This window comes from Humulus lupulus, chromosome 3 (genome assembly GCF_963169125.1).
Source record: "Humulus lupulus chromosome 3, drHumLupu1.1, whole genome shotgun sequence".
NCBI lineage: Eukaryota > Viridiplantae > Streptophyta > Magnoliopsida > Rosales > Cannabaceae > Humulus > Humulus lupulus.
In genome coordinates, this window is record NC_084795.1 from 124969502 (window position 1) to 124988512 (window position 19011).

The 19011-nt window shown below is 42.7% G+C and overlaps 1 protein-coding gene across 1 annotated transcript in view; it reads right to left on the minus strand.

Annotated features, from left to right (window-relative positions):
• LOC133825012 (uncharacterized) overlaps positions 1–18771 on the minus strand; it is a 31479-nt gene extending 12708 nt beyond the window's left edge. Inside the window, exons 1-5 of the mRNA XM_062258016.1 lie at positions 18251–18771; positions 17776–18130; positions 17600–17674; positions 16637–17459; positions 15864–16543 (exon numbers count right to left, since the gene is read on the minus strand). Of these exons, the coding sequence (XP_062114000.1) occupies positions 15864–16543; positions 16637–17459; positions 17600–17674; positions 17776–18130; positions 18251–18771 (2454 nt within the window). The remainder of the gene's footprint in view (positions 1–15863; positions 16544–16636; positions 17460–17599; positions 17675–17775; positions 18131–18250) is intronic.
• Positions 18772–19011: the final 240 nt, after the last annotated feature.

Consider the following 19011-nt stretch of genomic DNA (forward strand, 5'->3'; position numbering starts at 1 on the left):
GTCTCAACAATTTATCACAAATATTTTCATTTATGCCCTCAACAGGCCAAAATTACAAATTTGCCCTTATAACCTAATCAGGCCTATATGCATACTAATACTCATAATTATGCATCTCATATATTCAAATAATTATATAAGCATGGTTATGACATAATCATACATTGAATCATTTAAATCACACATAATCCAGTTATGCCCTCCCGGCACACTAATAAAGGCCCTTAAGCCTTATTAGTAATTTTGGGTCGTTATAACTTGGTATCAAAGCATCCTAGGTTTAAGGGTTCCTGAAGACTGGCGGGACATGTACATTCGTTGCTAAAGACAAGCTCGACTCAGGGGGTGGTAATTGTGCATACATGTTTATGTGCTTAAAAGAATACGAATGCTGATATATGTGTGATTAATAAGAAGCATGAGATACTGATAAGGCCTGGCCCTTGACTGTTGTGTGATGATATTGAGGCGTGCATATTAGCATTGCTACTGTATGTGAATGAATATTTGAATAAACTATTATATCTGGATTGTTTGTGAATGATTGGGTTCCAATGGTGGATTATGGAAGGATTATTACCCCGTCATCATAGTCTGGTTTCTGAGTCGTTGAATGTAGATTAACTTGGATAAATATGCGTTCAAGGAAATCTACACGACTAGCCGGCACCAGATCTGAGACTAGAGATGATGACCAGGGCCAGACCCCTCCGCTAGTCCCTGAGAACTGGCAGCAACTTATGGCAGACATGCAAGCACGGCTACAGAGCCAGGATGAGAAGATCCGACTTCTGCGACAGCAGGCTTGATCAGGGAGTGCTGCCCCTATTGTGCCACCTGTAGTGGTATCAGTTGTACATCCAGCAGAGGTTGGGAACAGATGGGAGCCCTTGTACGAGCGGTTCAAGAAACATCATCCTCCAACTTTTGAAGGAGGACCAAATCCACTAAAGGTTAAACAGTGGATGAGTATGGTCACTACTATTATATATTTTATGAGAATAAAGGGTCACGACAGAGTGGCCTATGCCACATATCTGCTGAGGGAGGATGCCCGATTCTGGTGGGAAGTGTCATCACAGACAAGGGATGTTACTGCATTGACTTAGGAAGGATTCAAGGATTTATTCAGCCAGAAGTATTACAATGTTGCCATCTTGGCAGCAAAGGTTAATGAATTTGTGGGGTTGGTTCAGGGCAGTATTACAGTTATAGAATATCTTTGAAGTTCGACAGACTTGCGAAGTTTGCACCTGATCTTGTGCCTAGTGAAGCAGCTAGGCAAGACAGATTTAACAGAGGGCTTAATGCTATGATAGCCTGAGATGTGAGGATTACAACAGTTCCTGGGGGGAAAACTTATGCCTAGGCTGTGGAGAAGGCTCTTACCGCTGAGGAAGCGGAGAATAAGATCTGGAGGGAGAGTGCAGTAAGGCGAGAGGGTCGCAGGGCGGTGCCTCCCTATTCTGGGTCTGGTAGGGGTGGAGGCCCCAGTGATCTAAAGAGGAAGACCCCTGATGCTTCGACTGCTCCTGGTCCTGATAGGAAAGGTCAGGGTACTCAGGGTGGCCATCAGGGAGGTGGTGATTCATGAAGGAGTTATCCTGAGTGCACGAGGTGCAGAAGACGCCATTCGGGCGAATGTCGGGCTAAGGCCTGTTATGTGTGCAGGGTGGTAGGACACCTCAAGAAAGACTGTCCAACAGTGAAGAAAGGGGAAGCAAGGAAGGTGGACAGCTTGACTCCAGCTCGAGTGTTCACCCTGACGCAGGCAGAGGCCGAGGCTAGTCCCTCGGTAGTGATAGGTCAGCTTTCTAGCACTAGCTCTCCTTTTACTGTATTGATTGACTCTGGTGCTACGCATTTGTTTGTTTCTAGTAAGGTAATTGATAGACTGTGTAGACCTAGTGAGTATTATACCGCGGGGTTTGGGACTATATTTCCTACAAGGGAACTGGTAGTTTCTAGGAGGTGGATTAAAGCATTGCTAGTGATGGTTGATGGTAGGGAATTGTCAGTAGACATGATTGAGTTGGGTATGGAGGACTTTGACATGATTTTGGGAATGGATTGGTTGGTTAGAAACGGAGCTACTATTGATTGCAGGAAGAAGATGGTGACCTTTGAACCAGAGGGCGAAGATCCCTTTGTGTTTGTGGGAGCGGTATATGGACCTCGCATACCCATGATATCAGCGCTGAGAGCCAGAGATTTATTACAGGGTGGATGCGTAGGCTTTCTAGCTAGTGTGGTGGATACCACTAGGGTTTTTCCAGTAGGGCCGGAGGAGACCAAATTGGTTTGTGAGTTCTTAGATGTGTTCCCTGAGGATTTACTAGGGCTGCCACCATATAGGGAGATTCAGTTTGTTATTGAGTTAGCGCCAAGGACAGAGCCAGTGTCAAGGGCACCTTTTAGAATGGCACCGGCAGAACTGAAGGAGTTGAAGATACAGTTACAGGAGCTTCTGGATTTGGGGTTCATCAGACCGAGCTACTTGCCATGGCATGCTCTAGTTTTGTTTGTGAAAAAGAAGGACGAGACTCTAAAAATGTGTATAAACTACAGGGAATTGAACAAGTTGACTATCAAGAATAAGTATCCTCTACCAAGGATTGGCGACTTATTTGATCAGCTGCAGGGAAAGACGGTGTTCTCGAAGATTGATCTTCGATCTGGTTATCACTAGCTGAGGATCAAGGACGAGGACATACCGAAGACAGCCTTCCGAACGAGGTATGAGCACTATGAGTTTCTAGTCATGTCATTTGGTTTGACCAATGCCCCAGCAACCTTCATGGACTTAATGAACAGGGTGTTCAAGGACTTCTTGGATTAGTTCATTATTGTTTTCATCGAAGACATCTTAGTGTACTCCAGTTCAGAGGCAAAGCACAAGTTTCATCTATGACAGGTTCTACAGAGATTGAGAGAGCATCAATTGTACGCAAAGTTTAAGAAGTGCAAGTTTTGGATACCAGAGGTGACATTTATTGGACATATTGTTGGTCCAAATGGGATTAAGGTGGATCCATCTAAGGTGGAGGCAGTTAGGGATTGGCCGAGGCCAAGGAACGCCTCGAAGGTTTGGAGTTTTCTCGGTCTGGCAGGTTACTTTAGGCGGTTTGTGGAAGGGTTCTCAATGATCGCTGCACCAATGACAAAATTGACATGGAAGAATTTGAAGTTTGTCTGGTCAGAGAAGTGTAAGAACAGCTTTCAGGAGTTGAAGCGACGACTCGTTACGACACCTGTGTTGAGTCTTCCTTTGGAGAAAGGAAAGTTTGTGGTTTATTGCGATGCGTCAAGGTTGGGTTTGGGCTTTGTGTTGATGCAGAATGAGAAGGTTATAGCTTATGCGTCATGACAGCTTGAGGGATATGAGCAGCGGTATCCTACCCATGATTTGGAGCTAGCAGCGGTGGTATTCGCACTGAAGGTTTGGTGAAACTATTTGTATGGGGAGAAGTGCGAGATATACACTGATCACAAGAGTTTGAAGTACTTCTTTACACATAAGGACCTGAACATGAGGCAGAGACGTTGGCTAGAGTTTGTAAAAGACTATAACTGTGATATTCTTTACCATCCCGGGAAAGCCAACGTAGTGGCGGATGCATTGACCCAGAGGGGCCCAGGTCTGTTATATAGTTCCACCCAGATTTCAAGGGAGTTAGCTGATGAGATGGCCAGAGCAGGGATATAATTAGTAGTGGGCTGGTTGGCCGACATTACTCTGCATCAACCCTGCTAGAGCGGATTAAGGAAGGATAGTTGGTAGATGCTCAGTTACAGGAGGTTAGAGAGAATGTCTTAGCGGGAGTAGATAAGGACTATTCTATTTCTGAGGTTGGTTTGCTACGTTATCAAGGGAGGATTTGTGTCCCAGCTGATGTGGGGATCAGACGAGAGATATTTGATGAGTCGCATACTACGTCGTACTCACTTCATCCGGGTACAACGAAGATGTACCAAAATCTACAAACATTATATTGGTGGCCTGGGATGAAGAAGAATGTGGTGGAGTACGTAGCCAGATGTTTAGCCTATCAGTAGGTGAAGGCTGAGCATCAGCGACCAGCAGGGTTACTTCATCCTTTGGGTATTCTCGAGTGGAAATGGGAGGATATTACGATGGATTTTGTGGGAGGTTTACCTAGGACTGTAGGGCTTCATGGCTCGGTGTGGGTGATAGTGGACAGATACTCCAAGTCAGCTCATTTCCTTCTAGTGAGATCGACCTATACAGTGGATTAGGATGTGGAGTTATATGTGAGGGAGATTGTACGACTCCATGGAGTTCCTAAGTCCATAGTATCAGATCGATATCCTATCTTTACCTCCAAGTTTTGGGGTAGTTTGCAGAAGGCTATGGCAACTCAGCTGAAGTTTAGCCTGGCCTTTCACCCCCAGACTGATGGACAGTCTGAGAGGATGATTTAGGTGTTGGAGGATATGCTTAGGGCATGCGTGATTGATTTTGAGGGATCGTGGAGTAAGTATCTTCCATTGATTAAGTTTTCATACAACAATAGTTACCAACCAACGATTGGAGTGGCTCCCTATGAGATGTTGTATAGGAGGAGATGTAGATCACCCATTCATTGGGATGAGATGGGTGAGATGAAGTACTTAGGGCCGGACATGATTCAAAAGACGAATGAAGCTATTGAAAAGATCTGAGCTAGGATGCTCGCCTCATAGAGCAGACAGAAGAGTTACGCTGATCCTAAGCGTAGAGACATGGAGTTCCAGGTTGGGGACCACGTGTTTTTCCAAGTTTCACCACTGCGAGGGGTGAGGAGATTTGGGAAGAAGGGCAAGCTGAGCCCTAGATTCATCAGACCTTTTGAGATCCTAGAGAGGATCAAACAGGTGGCTTACAGGTTAGCATTACCATCGTCGCTGTCGGGAGTTCATAACGTATTTCACATTTTTGTGCTCCGGAAATACGTTTCAGATACAACACATGTGTTGAAGTATGAAGACCTAGAATTCTAGACAGATTTATCCTATGAGGAGTGACTAGTTTAGATTTTGGATCGTAAGGATACAATACTATGGAATAAGACGATTCCTCTGGTTAAAGTGTTATGTAGGAATAGTAGGGTCGAGGAGGCGACCTGGGAGCTTGAGTCAACAATGCGAGATCAGTATCCCGAGTTATTCAGGTAAATTTCAAGGATGAAATTCTCATTAGGAGGGGATAGTTGTAACGACCCAAAATCATTAATAAGGCTTAAGGGCCTTGATTAGTGTGCCGGGAGGGCATAACTGGATTATGTGTGATTTAAATGATTCAATGCATGATTATGTCATAACCATGCTTATATTATTATTTGAATATATGAGATGCATAATTATGAGTATTAGTATGCATATAGGCCTGATTAGGTTATAAGGGCAAATTTGTAATTTTGGCCTGTTGAAGGCATAAATGAAAATATTTGTGATAAATTGTTGAGACCACATTATTATGTGGATATATCTGCAGCTTGTGACTCAAGGCGATCCTAGTGAGCGGTTTAGCGAAAAAGTCACGGTGGGGATTTATACCCGGCTCGGGGGAGCCTAGGGGTATTTTTGGGAATCTAGGAAATATATTGGAGGCTATTTGATATTGAGGAATATAATTGGTGATTAGTGCCAAAAGAAGGATCTGATCACTGTAGGTCTCGAACTGAACCGTTATCCTAACAGGTGGTCTGATAACCACCTGGATGTTGTAATGCCAAGTCCCAGCTCAAGCTGCTCACATCATTGTGAACTAGAGGTTCTATTTGGCTACTTTTCCACATATTCATCTGCGACCTATACCCCGAGCTGAGTAACTAGACTCGTGCTAATTTTTAGGGTACATCATTTGCCCCCCAAGCTCCTGCCCATGCTTGATGTCAACACTTTCTGACATGCACAAAAGAGGCTTTTAGGCTTCTGCCATGTAAAATCGTATGGACGTATCGACATTTTCTTTGAATGAACATATAAACTGTAAGTATTTCCTCACCTGTTTTGAATCTTTCAATTCTTTATTTTCCAGTGAGTTTTTTTTTTTACTTCAGAGAACATTCTGTGTTCACTATCGCTTAGGTTATTTCTAAGTTTAAATAGGGTTTGGTTTAGGCTAAATGAACAAGACTAGGCTTGTTTAAAAATAAGGTATTCATAAAGTTGGGCAAATTTTCTTAGTTTTACAAAGAAAATGTTACTGGTAAATCAATTAGAATGCCTGTTTGGATGTAGAAGACAAGAGGGTTTTAAGTTTGATTCTAGGTAGCTTAAGTGTCGCGATTCCTTAAGCAGTTTTGCATTAAACCGCGTTCAAAATAAATGTAGTGGGTCTGACAAGTGTGACACACGAATCCTGAAGTATCAGGGAATTTCACGAATATAAAGCGTGTGGCCTAGGACCACGCGTGGATCAATTTTAAATCACCAAAAGTAAACCACTTAAACCCTCAGATCACTGTACCTTTTATAATTGTAGCTTGTAATTGTCTTAGGTCGCCACTAATAGGCTGCTTTGTTGTCAGGCGAGCTAAATCATGGCCCCTCCAAAGAAAAACACAACGAGCTCCTCTACGCAGAGCAAGGATAAGGGCAAGCAAGTCACGTCTGACTCTCCAATTCCTCATTTCAACCTTGTGGTGGAGAGGGAACTTGTCATGGAACCCAACGCCTTCTTTGAGGCCGAGCACATAGTTTCCTGGATGAGGACACAGGGGAAGGTTAATAAGATCCTGCTAAGCCATATGATTGAGATGGGAGTTGATGGCCTCCTTCCCCGACCTCCGTTGGAAGGAGAGCGGAGCTATGCCCTCCAAGATGACTATGGGGCTTGGAGTGATGAGCACCTAAAGGCAATTGCATTCCTCCAATTTGACCACTATTTTGTAGATTTCCTGAACTACATCAAACTGGATCCGTTCTAGCTCCCACCAAACTCATATCAACTTTTGGCAAGGTTAAAACATCTATTTCTGAGGCACGAGCGGGAGGTCCCCACCCCGGCATATATTATGTATTTTTTCTGCCTCAAGGGTAGACCTAACCAGAAGGGACGAGGTGACGGCTTTTACTACCTCACTCGCTTTCCCAACTCAGCATCCATCATCAACCTCCCCAGCCACCCAAATGACTATAAAGATTTTTTCTTTATGTCAAATGGGTTCATGAACTGCGAGCATCGATACTTCAACAACCCTCGTAAGTCTTCTATCTTTATGAATTCAGCACGTGAACTTTCTTATCACTTTCACACTTTTTTTTTTTGCTTATGTATTCTAACTAAGTTCATTCCTTGTGCAACTATATACACGAGGACAGGGCAGTTTGAGACCCTTGGGGGTTAATATGAGTCTTTGTCTAGTCTAACTCTGAAGGAAAAAACTTTCGTTAGGTTGTGAACGATGCCACCTTGGTGGCCTGCGACCTGAATAGCAAGGGACAAACACTGGCTCTTAGGACCCAAGGTCCTCTTCCTGTTATCCTTGAGCTCCCCCCTCCCCAAGAAGTCTTGCCATCCATTGAAGACATCAAGGAAAAAGTAGACCTGGCCCGCTGGTGCACAAAAGGCGAGCTCTTGAAGATAATTAGGGCCCTGAACCAGAGCGAGCTGCATCTGGGGTAGCAGCCGACCCCTCCGGCCAAGGTAACCCATATAGAGAGTTATATCAGGTTGTTGTCAGTTTTAGGCTAGTTCGCTTCAACCCCAACCAGCTCGTTAGTTGCCACCATATTGACCCAGACCTAAACACAATACTCCTTCAGTGTGTGGATAATTTAGTGGTACACTATGACCATAGCTACACCAAATGTACCATTGTGGTTGACAACACTCTCCATTTTATGTTCTCCATTTTTTAGGAGTATGGGACAAACCGTAGGACCTGGCCTTCCTTGTGTCGGGATATATACGCTCCTAGTTTTAGGCAGTATGTAGAAGATTCCATCCACGAAGAAGGACCAGAACTCCCTATGAACCAGGAGGTAATAATTTTAGAATCTCCCCCACCTCCATTAATCCAAGAATTAGAGGTTAGGCCTAGCCCAGTCCATAACCCCGAGATGATCATAGTAGATTCCTACTCTAGCTCGGAGGGTAGGGTTCTTGCTCTTTTTCCTGTCTTTACATTAATTTGACTAATTATTTCTTATTTCTGGATCATTTACTCGTTCTTTTTCAGGAGAAGAGATTGAGCTGCCAAATGCCTCGGGTTTGAGGGGTGCCTTTAAGGCTGGCGGGGCTGGAGCTGGTCCTTTGGTGAAGAGGCCCAGACTAACAAAGAAACATGCTCCCAAGTTACGGACTTCCACCGAATCTCTAGTTAAAAACAGAGGTGCCAACTCCATCCAGGAGCATCCACAAAAGGCTCTTCCCCTAGCTCCAGTGACAAGAGTCACAGTTCTCCAAGCTTCGCCTCCTCTTCCTCGACATGTACCTCCCTTAATTCCTCAAGTGATCTAAGGCGGGCTCCCATCGTCCAGATCCCCGTTAAGCCACTCGACTTGGCAAGGATCCCCAAGGCATTTTAGTGAATTGTATATGAGATGGCGAGCCATATGATGGGCCACACCTATAGGGAAAACACCAAGGATCTGAGGGCCATGGAGGAACGTACTCCAAAGAACGTCCTCGATTTTACTATGGGGATGAACCTCACTGGGAGTCCTCTTCTCATCCTTCTAGCTTTTCTTTGCCTTTTCTCCTTAGTTATTTTAAACTATTCTTCACATGCCTTATCCTTTTGTAGTCTGTCCTGGCTCAACTTCGACGAATTGCTCAGGTTAAAGCTTGGGATGAGGAGCTCAGAGCTGCCCTATGTGCCGCCCAAGAGAGCGAGCAATCCGCAAAAGTCACCCTAATTTCCTCCCAGGAGGGCGAGCGAGTTACAAAGGAAGGTGAGCGGATGGCTAAGAACCAGATCATGGAGGTGAACCATCACCTGGACCAGCTGCAGGCTGAAAATGAGGGGCAGAAAGAAACTTGATGAGGTCGAGGCCAAGGCTAATGAGGAAGCTGAGAGGGTGAGGACAGAGATCGCGGAGTCATCGACTCAAATGGAGGAGATGTTTTACCGTTGCTAGGCTTTCTACCAGGACGAGAACTTCTCCTTCATGCAACCAGAGTTATGGGAACCATATCTTGCCAAGTTCAAGATTCGGTTCTCACAAGAACCTCAGAGACCGTCGAAGCTTCTGACCCTGCTGAAGGAGATGGCGAAGAGGTGACCTCTTTTGAGCAAGTCGACGAACCCCATTGATGATATTATTATTTTTGTTTATATTTTTATACTTTTGTAATTAAGTCCTTAGGGACCAAAACTATTGCCTTTGGGCTCAGGTCAAGGTTTTTTCTCCTTGAGATAATAATATATTTTTTAATACATATCTAACTTGTGATCTATTTGTGTTCCCCTTAATCTATTGCTTTCCCATGTTTATGAATCCTTAGATTCTTGTACATTCAAAATCTTAGGGGTTGTCTTTAGATCGGGATAGATTTTTGATGGCTTGGGCCTCGGACCTGGTAATATCTAGGGGTTTTAATAGGCATAATAACTTTGTACCTATTGGGAATCAGACCTCGAACCTGGTTGAATCTAGGGGTCTTAATGGGCTTAATAGGTTTGTACCTGTTAGGAATCAGGCCTTAGACCTGGTTGTATCTAGGGGTTTTATTTTGAGATTTTCCAAAGGTAGTTCGTGTGAAGAAAATTGAAAAACCGAGCTTTAAAAAGTCGTTTAATAATCAATTTTTAAAAACTTTAAGTTTTAACTTTCATCCGAACTAGCTGAACTTTTTTAAAAGCTCTCTTCGGTTATTCCCCCCCCCCCCCCAAGCAACCAGAACTTATAAGTGTTCTAGGTTTCTTTTACAAAGTGAGCTCGTGATAACAAAATGATAAAATTGATTACTTAATAATCCAACTATTATTAAACTGAAATGGCTTTTATAAACAAGCCTTACATAAATGGTAATTCCGAAAACATTAAAGACAGCAAAATTATTTGTAATACTTTTTGAGGTGTAGGGCATTCAAGGTCCGTGGGACTATTTCTCTAGTTAGTTGGGCTTGCTTAAAAGTCCCTTCGTCCAATATTTCCACGATCTGATATGGTCCTTTCCAGTTCGTCCCTACCACACCGTCCTTGGGACTTTACTTGCTAAAAAGACCCTTCGGAGAACAAGAACGCTTAATTCAATTCTACGTCCTTTCACCTTCGAATTGAAATAACTAGTGATTTGGGCGAGTTGTAATTGTGATGCCTCTCGTTTTTCTTCAATTAGATCAAGGGATGCACTAAGTATCTCGTGGTTATGATCCTGATCAAAGTTCTTTTTTCTGTGGGTTGTTACCAACGCCTCTATTTGAAGCATAGACTCGCTTCCAACGGTCAGAGAAAAATGGGTATATCTCTTCGAAGTTCGATGTGAGGTCCGGTAGGCCCAGAGTACCTGCAGGAGCTTCTTAGGCCATAATCCCTTGACTTCATCTAATTGTTTCTTCAAGCTCGCCTTTAAGGTCTTGTTTATGGCCTCGACCTGCCCATTGGCTTGTGGGTATGCTACTGACGAGATATTATTGGTTATGCCATATTTTTCACAAAAGTCTATGAAGAGATCGCTATCGAATTGAGTTCCATTGTCAGACACAATATTTTTAGGGAGCCCAAGTCAACATATTATATATTTTACAACAAAATCCAAGACGCTCTTCGAGGTGATGGTCACCAAAGGTTCAGCCTCTACCCACTTCGTGAAGTAATCGATGACGACTACCGCATAACGAGCTCCTCCTTTTCCTGTTGGAAAAGGGCCAATTAAGTAAATTCCCCATACTACAAACAGCCAAGGGGATGAGATCATGGTTAGCTCGACGGGAGTAGCTTGGGAAACTATGGCAAAGCGTTGGCATTTTTCAAACTTCTACACATACGAGATCGAGTCCTTTGTTAGCGTGGGCCAAAAATATCCCTCTCTCAATACCATTAGAGCTAGGTTTTTCCCCAGCATGGTCTCTGCAGAAGCCTACGTGTATTCCTTACAAAATAGTATGCACTTCCTCGGGCAGAACACATCGCAGGAGGGGTAGCAAATGCCCTCGTCGATATAGAATCCCTTCAACCATAACATATTGTGGAGCTTGATACAACAGCTGTCTCACATCCTTTCGATCGTCATGTCACTTTCCAGTTGTGAGGTACTCCACTATAGGGGTCATCTAGGTCGTCTTTATGTCAATCATTCCGACCCCAACTGTTCCTGCTGTTATACTCGAGCTTTCCATGAATTCCATTGGGACTACATTCGGTGTATCTGCCTCTCTGGTGGTAGCAAGTCAAGCCAGGGCATCAACATTGGAATCCTGCTCGCGGGGTACTTTTTCAATGGAGTTGAACTCAAACTCAGACAATTCACTCTTAACCTTGGCTAAGTAGGCCACCATCTTGATACCACGAGCTTGATATTCTCCCAATAACGGATTGACTATGAGTTGAGAATCACTATAACATTGGATGGCCTTTTCCTTTAGATATTTTGCCACCCTTAGTCCTGCCAATAAGGCCTCATATTCGGCTTTGTTGTTGGATGCTTCGAATCTGAACCTGAGAGTTGTATGGAATCTATGCTCTTCAGGTGAGGTTAAGATTATCCCAGCTCCCTCCCGATCCATTTTCATTAGATAATCAATCAACAAAGATTTTACATAATTCCTGCACCGATTCCCATACCAACTCGGCCTGAAAACCTGTGCACTCAGCCACAAAATCAGCAAGGGCTTGGATCTATATTGCTGTCAGCGGCACATATAATATCTCAAAGTGGCTGAGTTCGATGGCCCATTTTAATAGATTTCTCGACGTTTCAGGTTCTTGCAAAACCTACCTTTAAGGTTGGTCGGTTAAGACGTGGATAGAATGGGAATGGAAGTATGGCCTGAGCTTCCTTGAAGCTAAAATAAGACAAAACATGAGCTTTTCTATCAATGGGTACCAGGATTCAGCTCCGACAAGTCTTTTACTTACATAATACACAAATTTTTGCGCCCCATTTTATTCTCGAGCTAACATAGCACTAACTGCATTTTCTCTCATGGCCAGATATAGAAACAAACACTCCTCGGAGGTTGGTTTTGATAGTATGGGGGGTTTAGCTAGATGCGCTTTCAGGTCACGAAATGCCTGTTCGCATTCTTCGCTCCATTCAAACTTCTTGTTTCCTCAGAGCAAGTTGTAAAATGGGAGACACTTGTTAGTGGCTTTTGAAATGAAGAATTTTAAGGCCGCCACCTTTCCGGTTAAGCTTTGTACTTCCTTTCGCGACCTGGGCAAAGGCATTTCTAACAACGACCTGATCTTCTCTGGATTTGCCTCTATCCCCCTCCTGTTAACTATAAACCCCATAATTTTCCCGACGAAACTCTGAAAGTGCACTTCTGGGGATTAAACTTCATGTCATACTTCCTAAGTATGCCAAAACATTCTTCCAGAATAGATACATGGTTACTGGCAGTCTTTGATTTAATGAGCATATCATCAACATACACTTCCATGTTTCTCCCGATCTGGTTAGTGAACATTTTGTTGACTAACCGTTGGTATGTAACACCCTTCATTCTTCAGCCTGAATGGAATAACTTTGTAACAATATATGTTATGCTTAGTCATGAAGCTGATATGCTCTTGGTCTGCAGGGTTCATCCTGATCTGGTTATATCCAGAATACGCGTCCATGAAAGACATGAGCTCGTGACCGGCTGTGGCGTCTACTAACTAATCAATTCTTAGTAATGGGAAACAGTCCTTAGGACAAGCCTTGTTGAGATCAGAGAAATAAATGTAACTTCTCCACTTCCCGTTTGTCTTTGAGACCAGAACGGGGTTAGCAACCTAGATCGGGTATTTTGATTCCCTGATAAATTTGCATTTAAGTAGGTGGGCTACTTCTTCTAATACTTCAGATCGTACTGTTCCCAAAACCCTTTGTTTTTGGGACTTTGCGAGAACATTCTTGTCAAAGTTCAAAGTATGCATTATTATACTAGGACTGATTCCCACCATATCCTCATGCGACCAGGCGAAGACGTCAAAGTTCTTCCTCATGAATTTGACCAGCTCCTTCTTCCTTTCAGCTTCAAGATCTTTCCCAACTTGGACAACTCTTGAAGGTGTTTCTGGGTCGATATTTATTTTCTCGAGCTCCTCCACTTCTTTAAGCTTAAATTTATCTTCGCCTACTCACTGATCAATGTCATCCTATTGGGAAACCTCATTGTCTCCTTCTTGAGGTTCTTCTGTCCCATGAATAACTTCTACTACCATACCTCCTTCGTTTATGACCATTGCCTGCTGCCCGGGTTGTGACTTTCCCTTCATAGATATGTTGTAGCATTCTCGCATGGCGATCTGGCCTCCACATACTATGCATATACCTGAAGTTAAGGGAAAATTCATTGCCAAGTGTTAGATCGAGGTGATGGCCTCAAAAACCATTAGCGCGGGTCGTCCCACAATTGCGTTATACGCAGTCCGACAATCGATTACCACGAACTCAATTATTTTTGTAGCAGTTCGTGTTTCATCTCCTAGCATAACCACCAGTCTCAATTTCCCTATGGCTACCATCCCTTCTCCTAAAATTCATATAGTGTCATAGAGGTTGCCTTTAAATCGGTCACGGACAATCCCATTTTTCTAGGGTGGGCATGAAATGCACATTTACTAAGCTTCCATTGTTTACCAGTATCCTTTGCACCCTTTGAGTAGCGAGCTACACAGTTACCACCAGCGGGTCATTATGTGGAAATTGAACGTGGCTAGTGTCCTCCTCTGTGAAAATGATTGGTTGTTTTTCCAACCGCTATTGTTTTGATAACCGCTGCTCTGAGATAAATTCCACACCGTTATGAGTTTTCAGCTCATTTATATAACTCTTTTGGGCTCTATTACTCGTGCCTGCCAAATGAGGTCCTCCGAAAATAGTAGTTATACCTCCTCGTACTATTGGGGGAGGGTCAACCTGATTCATCTGATCCACTTGAGTCCTCAGCTGACCTGCCGAAGCTTCCAGAGCTGGATGAGAGTTCTCCCCGGCAGACTGATTAGGAGCAACCCGATTTTGGGCGTACTAGGCTAATGTTCCAGCCCGAATGAGAGTCTCAATCTCATCCTTCACCTGTTGGCAATCATCGACATTATGATCGATGTCATTGTGTTATCGGTAGAACTTTGAGGGATCTCTCTTCACCCTCTAATTCCTTAAAGGTCCTGGTTTCTTCCACGGAAGGCCATTGGAATATGCCTGTAAGATATGTTCCCTTGTATCTATTAGGTCAGTGTAGGTGGCATAAATGGGCTTGAACTTTTCCCTAGCCTTGTTCTTCTTCGTGACATTCTAGTCGCCCTTACCATTCCCTTTTCTATTGTTGTTCCCCATTTGGTTATTTGGGTAATAGGTTGAGCCGTAGCTGCAACACCTGTCACCGCTCCAGCGAGCTGAATAGGGGCCTGGATGGTTCCCGTGAAAACATATTGCTCCTCTTCCGAGTTTATCCACTCCTAAGCTCGAGCCAAGAACTCATCTACACTCTTAACTCCTTTTTGCTGGAGCTCTTGCCATAGATCGCCTTCTACCAGGAATCCTGTTCTGATCACCTTGAGCTTGCAGCTATCATTAGTGTCTCTAGCTCGTGTTGTGACGTTGGCGAATCTGCTCAGATATGCCTTCAAGGACTCACCAGGTTGTTGTTTTACGTTGGCCAATGAGTTAGCCTCTACGTGAGCTTCCTATGAAGTTCAGAACGCTCTCTTGAACTCGAAAGACAACTTCTTCCACGAGTTTATTGAATGTTTTTCGTACTTTTTGAACCACTATTTTGCAGGTTTGACCAAAGTCGCGCGGAACAGGATACATCTTAGATCGAACTCGACATTGTGGGCCACCATCATTGTATTCAACATCCCGAGGTGGTCTGATGGATCTGTGTTTCCATCAAATGATGGCATGTTCGGCATCCTGAAGCCAATAGGATATGTAGCCCCTGCAATATTCAGGGCGAAAGGTTCGAGCTCCTCATCGAAGTCAGAATCATCAATCCCCTTTCCAGATAAAAGCTTCTTCATCTACTTCTCCATCAAGGACAGTCACTCAAGGGTTAGGTCTTTGGTCTTGATAACTCTACAAAATAGAGTTATTTTACCACTTTTTATGTGCTAATTGTTGCTTAATTCTTGAGTTTTTAATTGATTTATTAAGTTTTAAAGTAATTTTGATTTTATTGGGGTTTTTTTTTTTTTTGATCAAGAAGAAAATAGACTTCATTGAACAAATGAACATTACAACTAAACAAAACCAATGAGAGTCAAAGACTCCACCCTCAACAGGAACCCATACAACTACACATCAGAACTGAGGACTATTATCTACATTGTAAATGCCGAATGTACAGTTGATCCTTAACTGAAACAAGTCTTTTAGACACTATATTTAGCCTATATTTAGTAGTATACTTAATATCCTGAGTTAGCTTCAGAACTGTGGAAGAATAGCCTTCATAAAAACATTGATTCCTGTTTATCCAAATGCTATAGATGACAGAAGCACAGACTAGATTAACAATATCAGCTGTAACTCCTTTTCAGGCCCTTGCCAACCACACCAACCAGCTATGATAGTCTAGAGGCCAAGCATCAAACCCCAACCAATCAAATATACATTTAACCAGCTGAGTAGAGAAGTTACATTCAAAGAATAGATGGGAGTGGCTTTCCTGAATTCTGTCACACACAGGGCATAACTCAGAGGCTAGCTGAACTTGCATCCTACTGAGGTTATCCCTAGTTAACAGATGAGAATTTACAACTTGCCAGAGCATAAATCTGTGATTTGGAAGAATGATTCTGCTCCAAATAGTTCTGTAGAACTCATCCCTCTGCTGAACCAAAAGACTGTTGTACAATCTTGTGGATTTAAATCTCCCTTGCACACCAGCAGAGATGATATCAGTAGGCCTAAAATGATCCCGGAGATGACATAGCTTTCGCCAATACCAACTACAATCTGCTATTAAGACATAGTTCCAGAAGTCAGCACCTTTCAGATAAATGGAATGGATACATTTTACCCAAAGCAGATCAGGTTTCGTAGATAAGGCCCAAACATATTTAGCTAACACAGCCCAGTTCCAAGTAGCTCCATCTCTGAAACCCAAATCTCCATAGACTTTAGGAAGACAAACCTTCTGCCAAGAGGGAATGTGTAATTTACTTCTCTGCCCAGCTGAACCCCACAGGAAGCCCCTACATATCCTCTCAATTTCCTTAACTATGCTTTGAGGCAAAACAAAGATAGACATCCAATATTTTTGAAGCCCAAGTAACACTGAATTTATGAGTTGAATCCGGCCAGCAAAAGACAAGTGTCTACTTGCCCAATTCTGAATTTTCAAGCGAAATTTCTGAAGAATAACCTCACAGTCTTCATGCTTCCATTTTGTAGGCCTCATAGGGACCCCAAGATAAGTAAGGGGAAATAATCCTTCTGTCAGATTTAACTCATGAGCAATTCAAGATTTTTCTGTGTTAGAAACTCAACCAAAATAAACCAGCGATTTATCTGAATTTATAGAAAGACCTGTGGCTGTAGCAAAGCTATCAAGCACCCCTTTGACAAATCTAATAGCAGCAAGAGATCCTTTACAAAATAACAATAAATCATCTGCAAAGCAAAGATTAATGAGTTTGAGACTTTTACACATTGGATGATACCGAAAGGGTGAATTAAGAGCAGCTTGTTGCAAACTCCTAGTCAAATATTCCATAATAATGACAAACAACAAAGGTGACATGGGGTCTCCTTGTCTCTGCCCTTTCCCTCCTTTAAATTTACCCTGAATCCTACCATTCATCAAGAGAAAGTAAGATGTATTCCTAACACAAGCCATGATCCAACCAATAAATTTCATAGGAAATTTCAAAGCTTTCAACAGGTTCTCAAGGAAGACCCAATCTACTGTGTCATAGGCCTTTCTGAGGTCTATTTTGATAGCACATCTCGATGAAGTAGTAGCTCTCCCATAGTTTTTTATGAGATCTTGGAATATCATAATATTGTGGGCAATAGACCGACCCTTGACAAATGCTCCCTGATTAGGCTGAATAACATCAGGAAGAATATCGGCCATTCTCTTACAAATCAGCTTCGACATACACTTATATAATGTTGAGCAACAAGCGATGGGTCTATAATCTACAGCCCTTGAAGGATTGGCAACCTTAGGAATCAAAGATAAGGTTGTTTCGTGGAGCTCAGAAGGGAAAATACCTGATTCAAAACAGTGGGTAATTGCTTCGCACACCTCATCCCCAATGTCATTCCAGACTGCTTTAAAAAATCCAGAACCAAACCCATCCGGACTCGGAGACTTGGTTATAGGAATACTGAAGAGAGCTCCTTCCTAGAAAAAGGTTTAAGGAGTTTCATTTTCTGTAAAACTGACAGTTGAGGTCCCATCTCTACTATCTGAGTATTAATACTCCCTGAAGCCGAACTAGAGCTGCCCAAAAAGTCTCTAAAATGCCCCACATAATGAGAGACCACTTCTGAGAAATTATCCACCATTTTGCCATCTTCAGTTATGAAAGAGACAATACCATTCTCCGCTTTACGCTTCTTTAAATAAGCATAAAAAAGGAAGTATTTAAATCTCCTTGTCTCAGCCATGTGATCTTACTCCTCTAAATTAAGAAGCTTTGATAGAGTTTTTCCTGGACTGAATAAGCCTCAGCAGCTTCCTTTTCAGCTTCCTGAAAATCCAATACATGGGGATAAGCTTCAGCTTGTAAACGAGCTACTTGAAAGGTCTCTTTAGCTTTATAGAATTTAGCCTTCAGGTCACCTATCTTATCTGTGTTAAAAACTTTCAGACAGTGTTTCAATCTCAGCATTTTAAGGTAAATGGCCCGAATTCCTGTTGCATTAATTGGCTGATTCCAACTTCTTAAAACCTGAATATGAAAATCTGGAAGCTCTATCCAATAATTGAAGAACCGAAACATCCTTATTCCCAGCTTCTCTTGAACCTGAAGTTTGACTAGACAAGAGCAATGATCAGAAAATGCTTCCCAACTGAACATAGCTGTAGCTTAAGGAAATAAGTCCACCCACTTCTCATTAATGAGAACATGATCAATTTTAGTATAGATTCTAGCTGCACCATGTTAATTATTAGTCCAAGTAAAATAAGACCCAACACTTTTTAAATGCTCTAGATAAGAATCTGCAAGCCACCTATTAGGATCAGCCAACTCCAAGCCAGAAATTGGCTTCCCACCCGATCTATCTTGGCATGTAAAAGGGGCATTGAAATCCCCTAGATAAATCCAAGCTGTGTCCTTAAGAAAAGGCCTTCTTAGCCCCTCCCAAAGGCTTCTCCTTCCTTCTATAGAATTCATTCCATAGACGAAAGTTACTCCAAAACTCTGCTGCACACCAGTCAACTTAACCAAACAATGAATAAACTGATTTGATTTCTCTAAGATAGTAACCTTCACAAAAGACTTCCTCCAAACAATCAAAAGACGCCCTTCAATTTCTGGACTAGTATAGTAATCCCAATTCAGAAAATAAAATTCTACAAACCTACTAATTTTGCTGCCCTTCAACTTGGTCTCTAAAAGGCCACCAACTCCTATTCTGTACCTCTTACAAAGATCACTAACATGGCCATGTTTATTAATTCGATTAAGCCCTCTTACATTCCAACTCATTATATTACTACTATCCATTTGAAGAAATTGATAGAGAATTTTCACCCTTACCACTCAACCGGTCCTCTTGGAGCACAACAAATTTGTTCAAACTCTTGTTCGTTTGCCCAGTCACCTTAGCATTTTTAACAGATCCCTGTCCCTCCTTTGAATGAGCAGCAACCTTTTTTGGAGTGTGCCATAGATGGCTTGCCTGATTAATGTCCCTAATCCCAGCTGAAACCTCCTTATCTGGTAAAA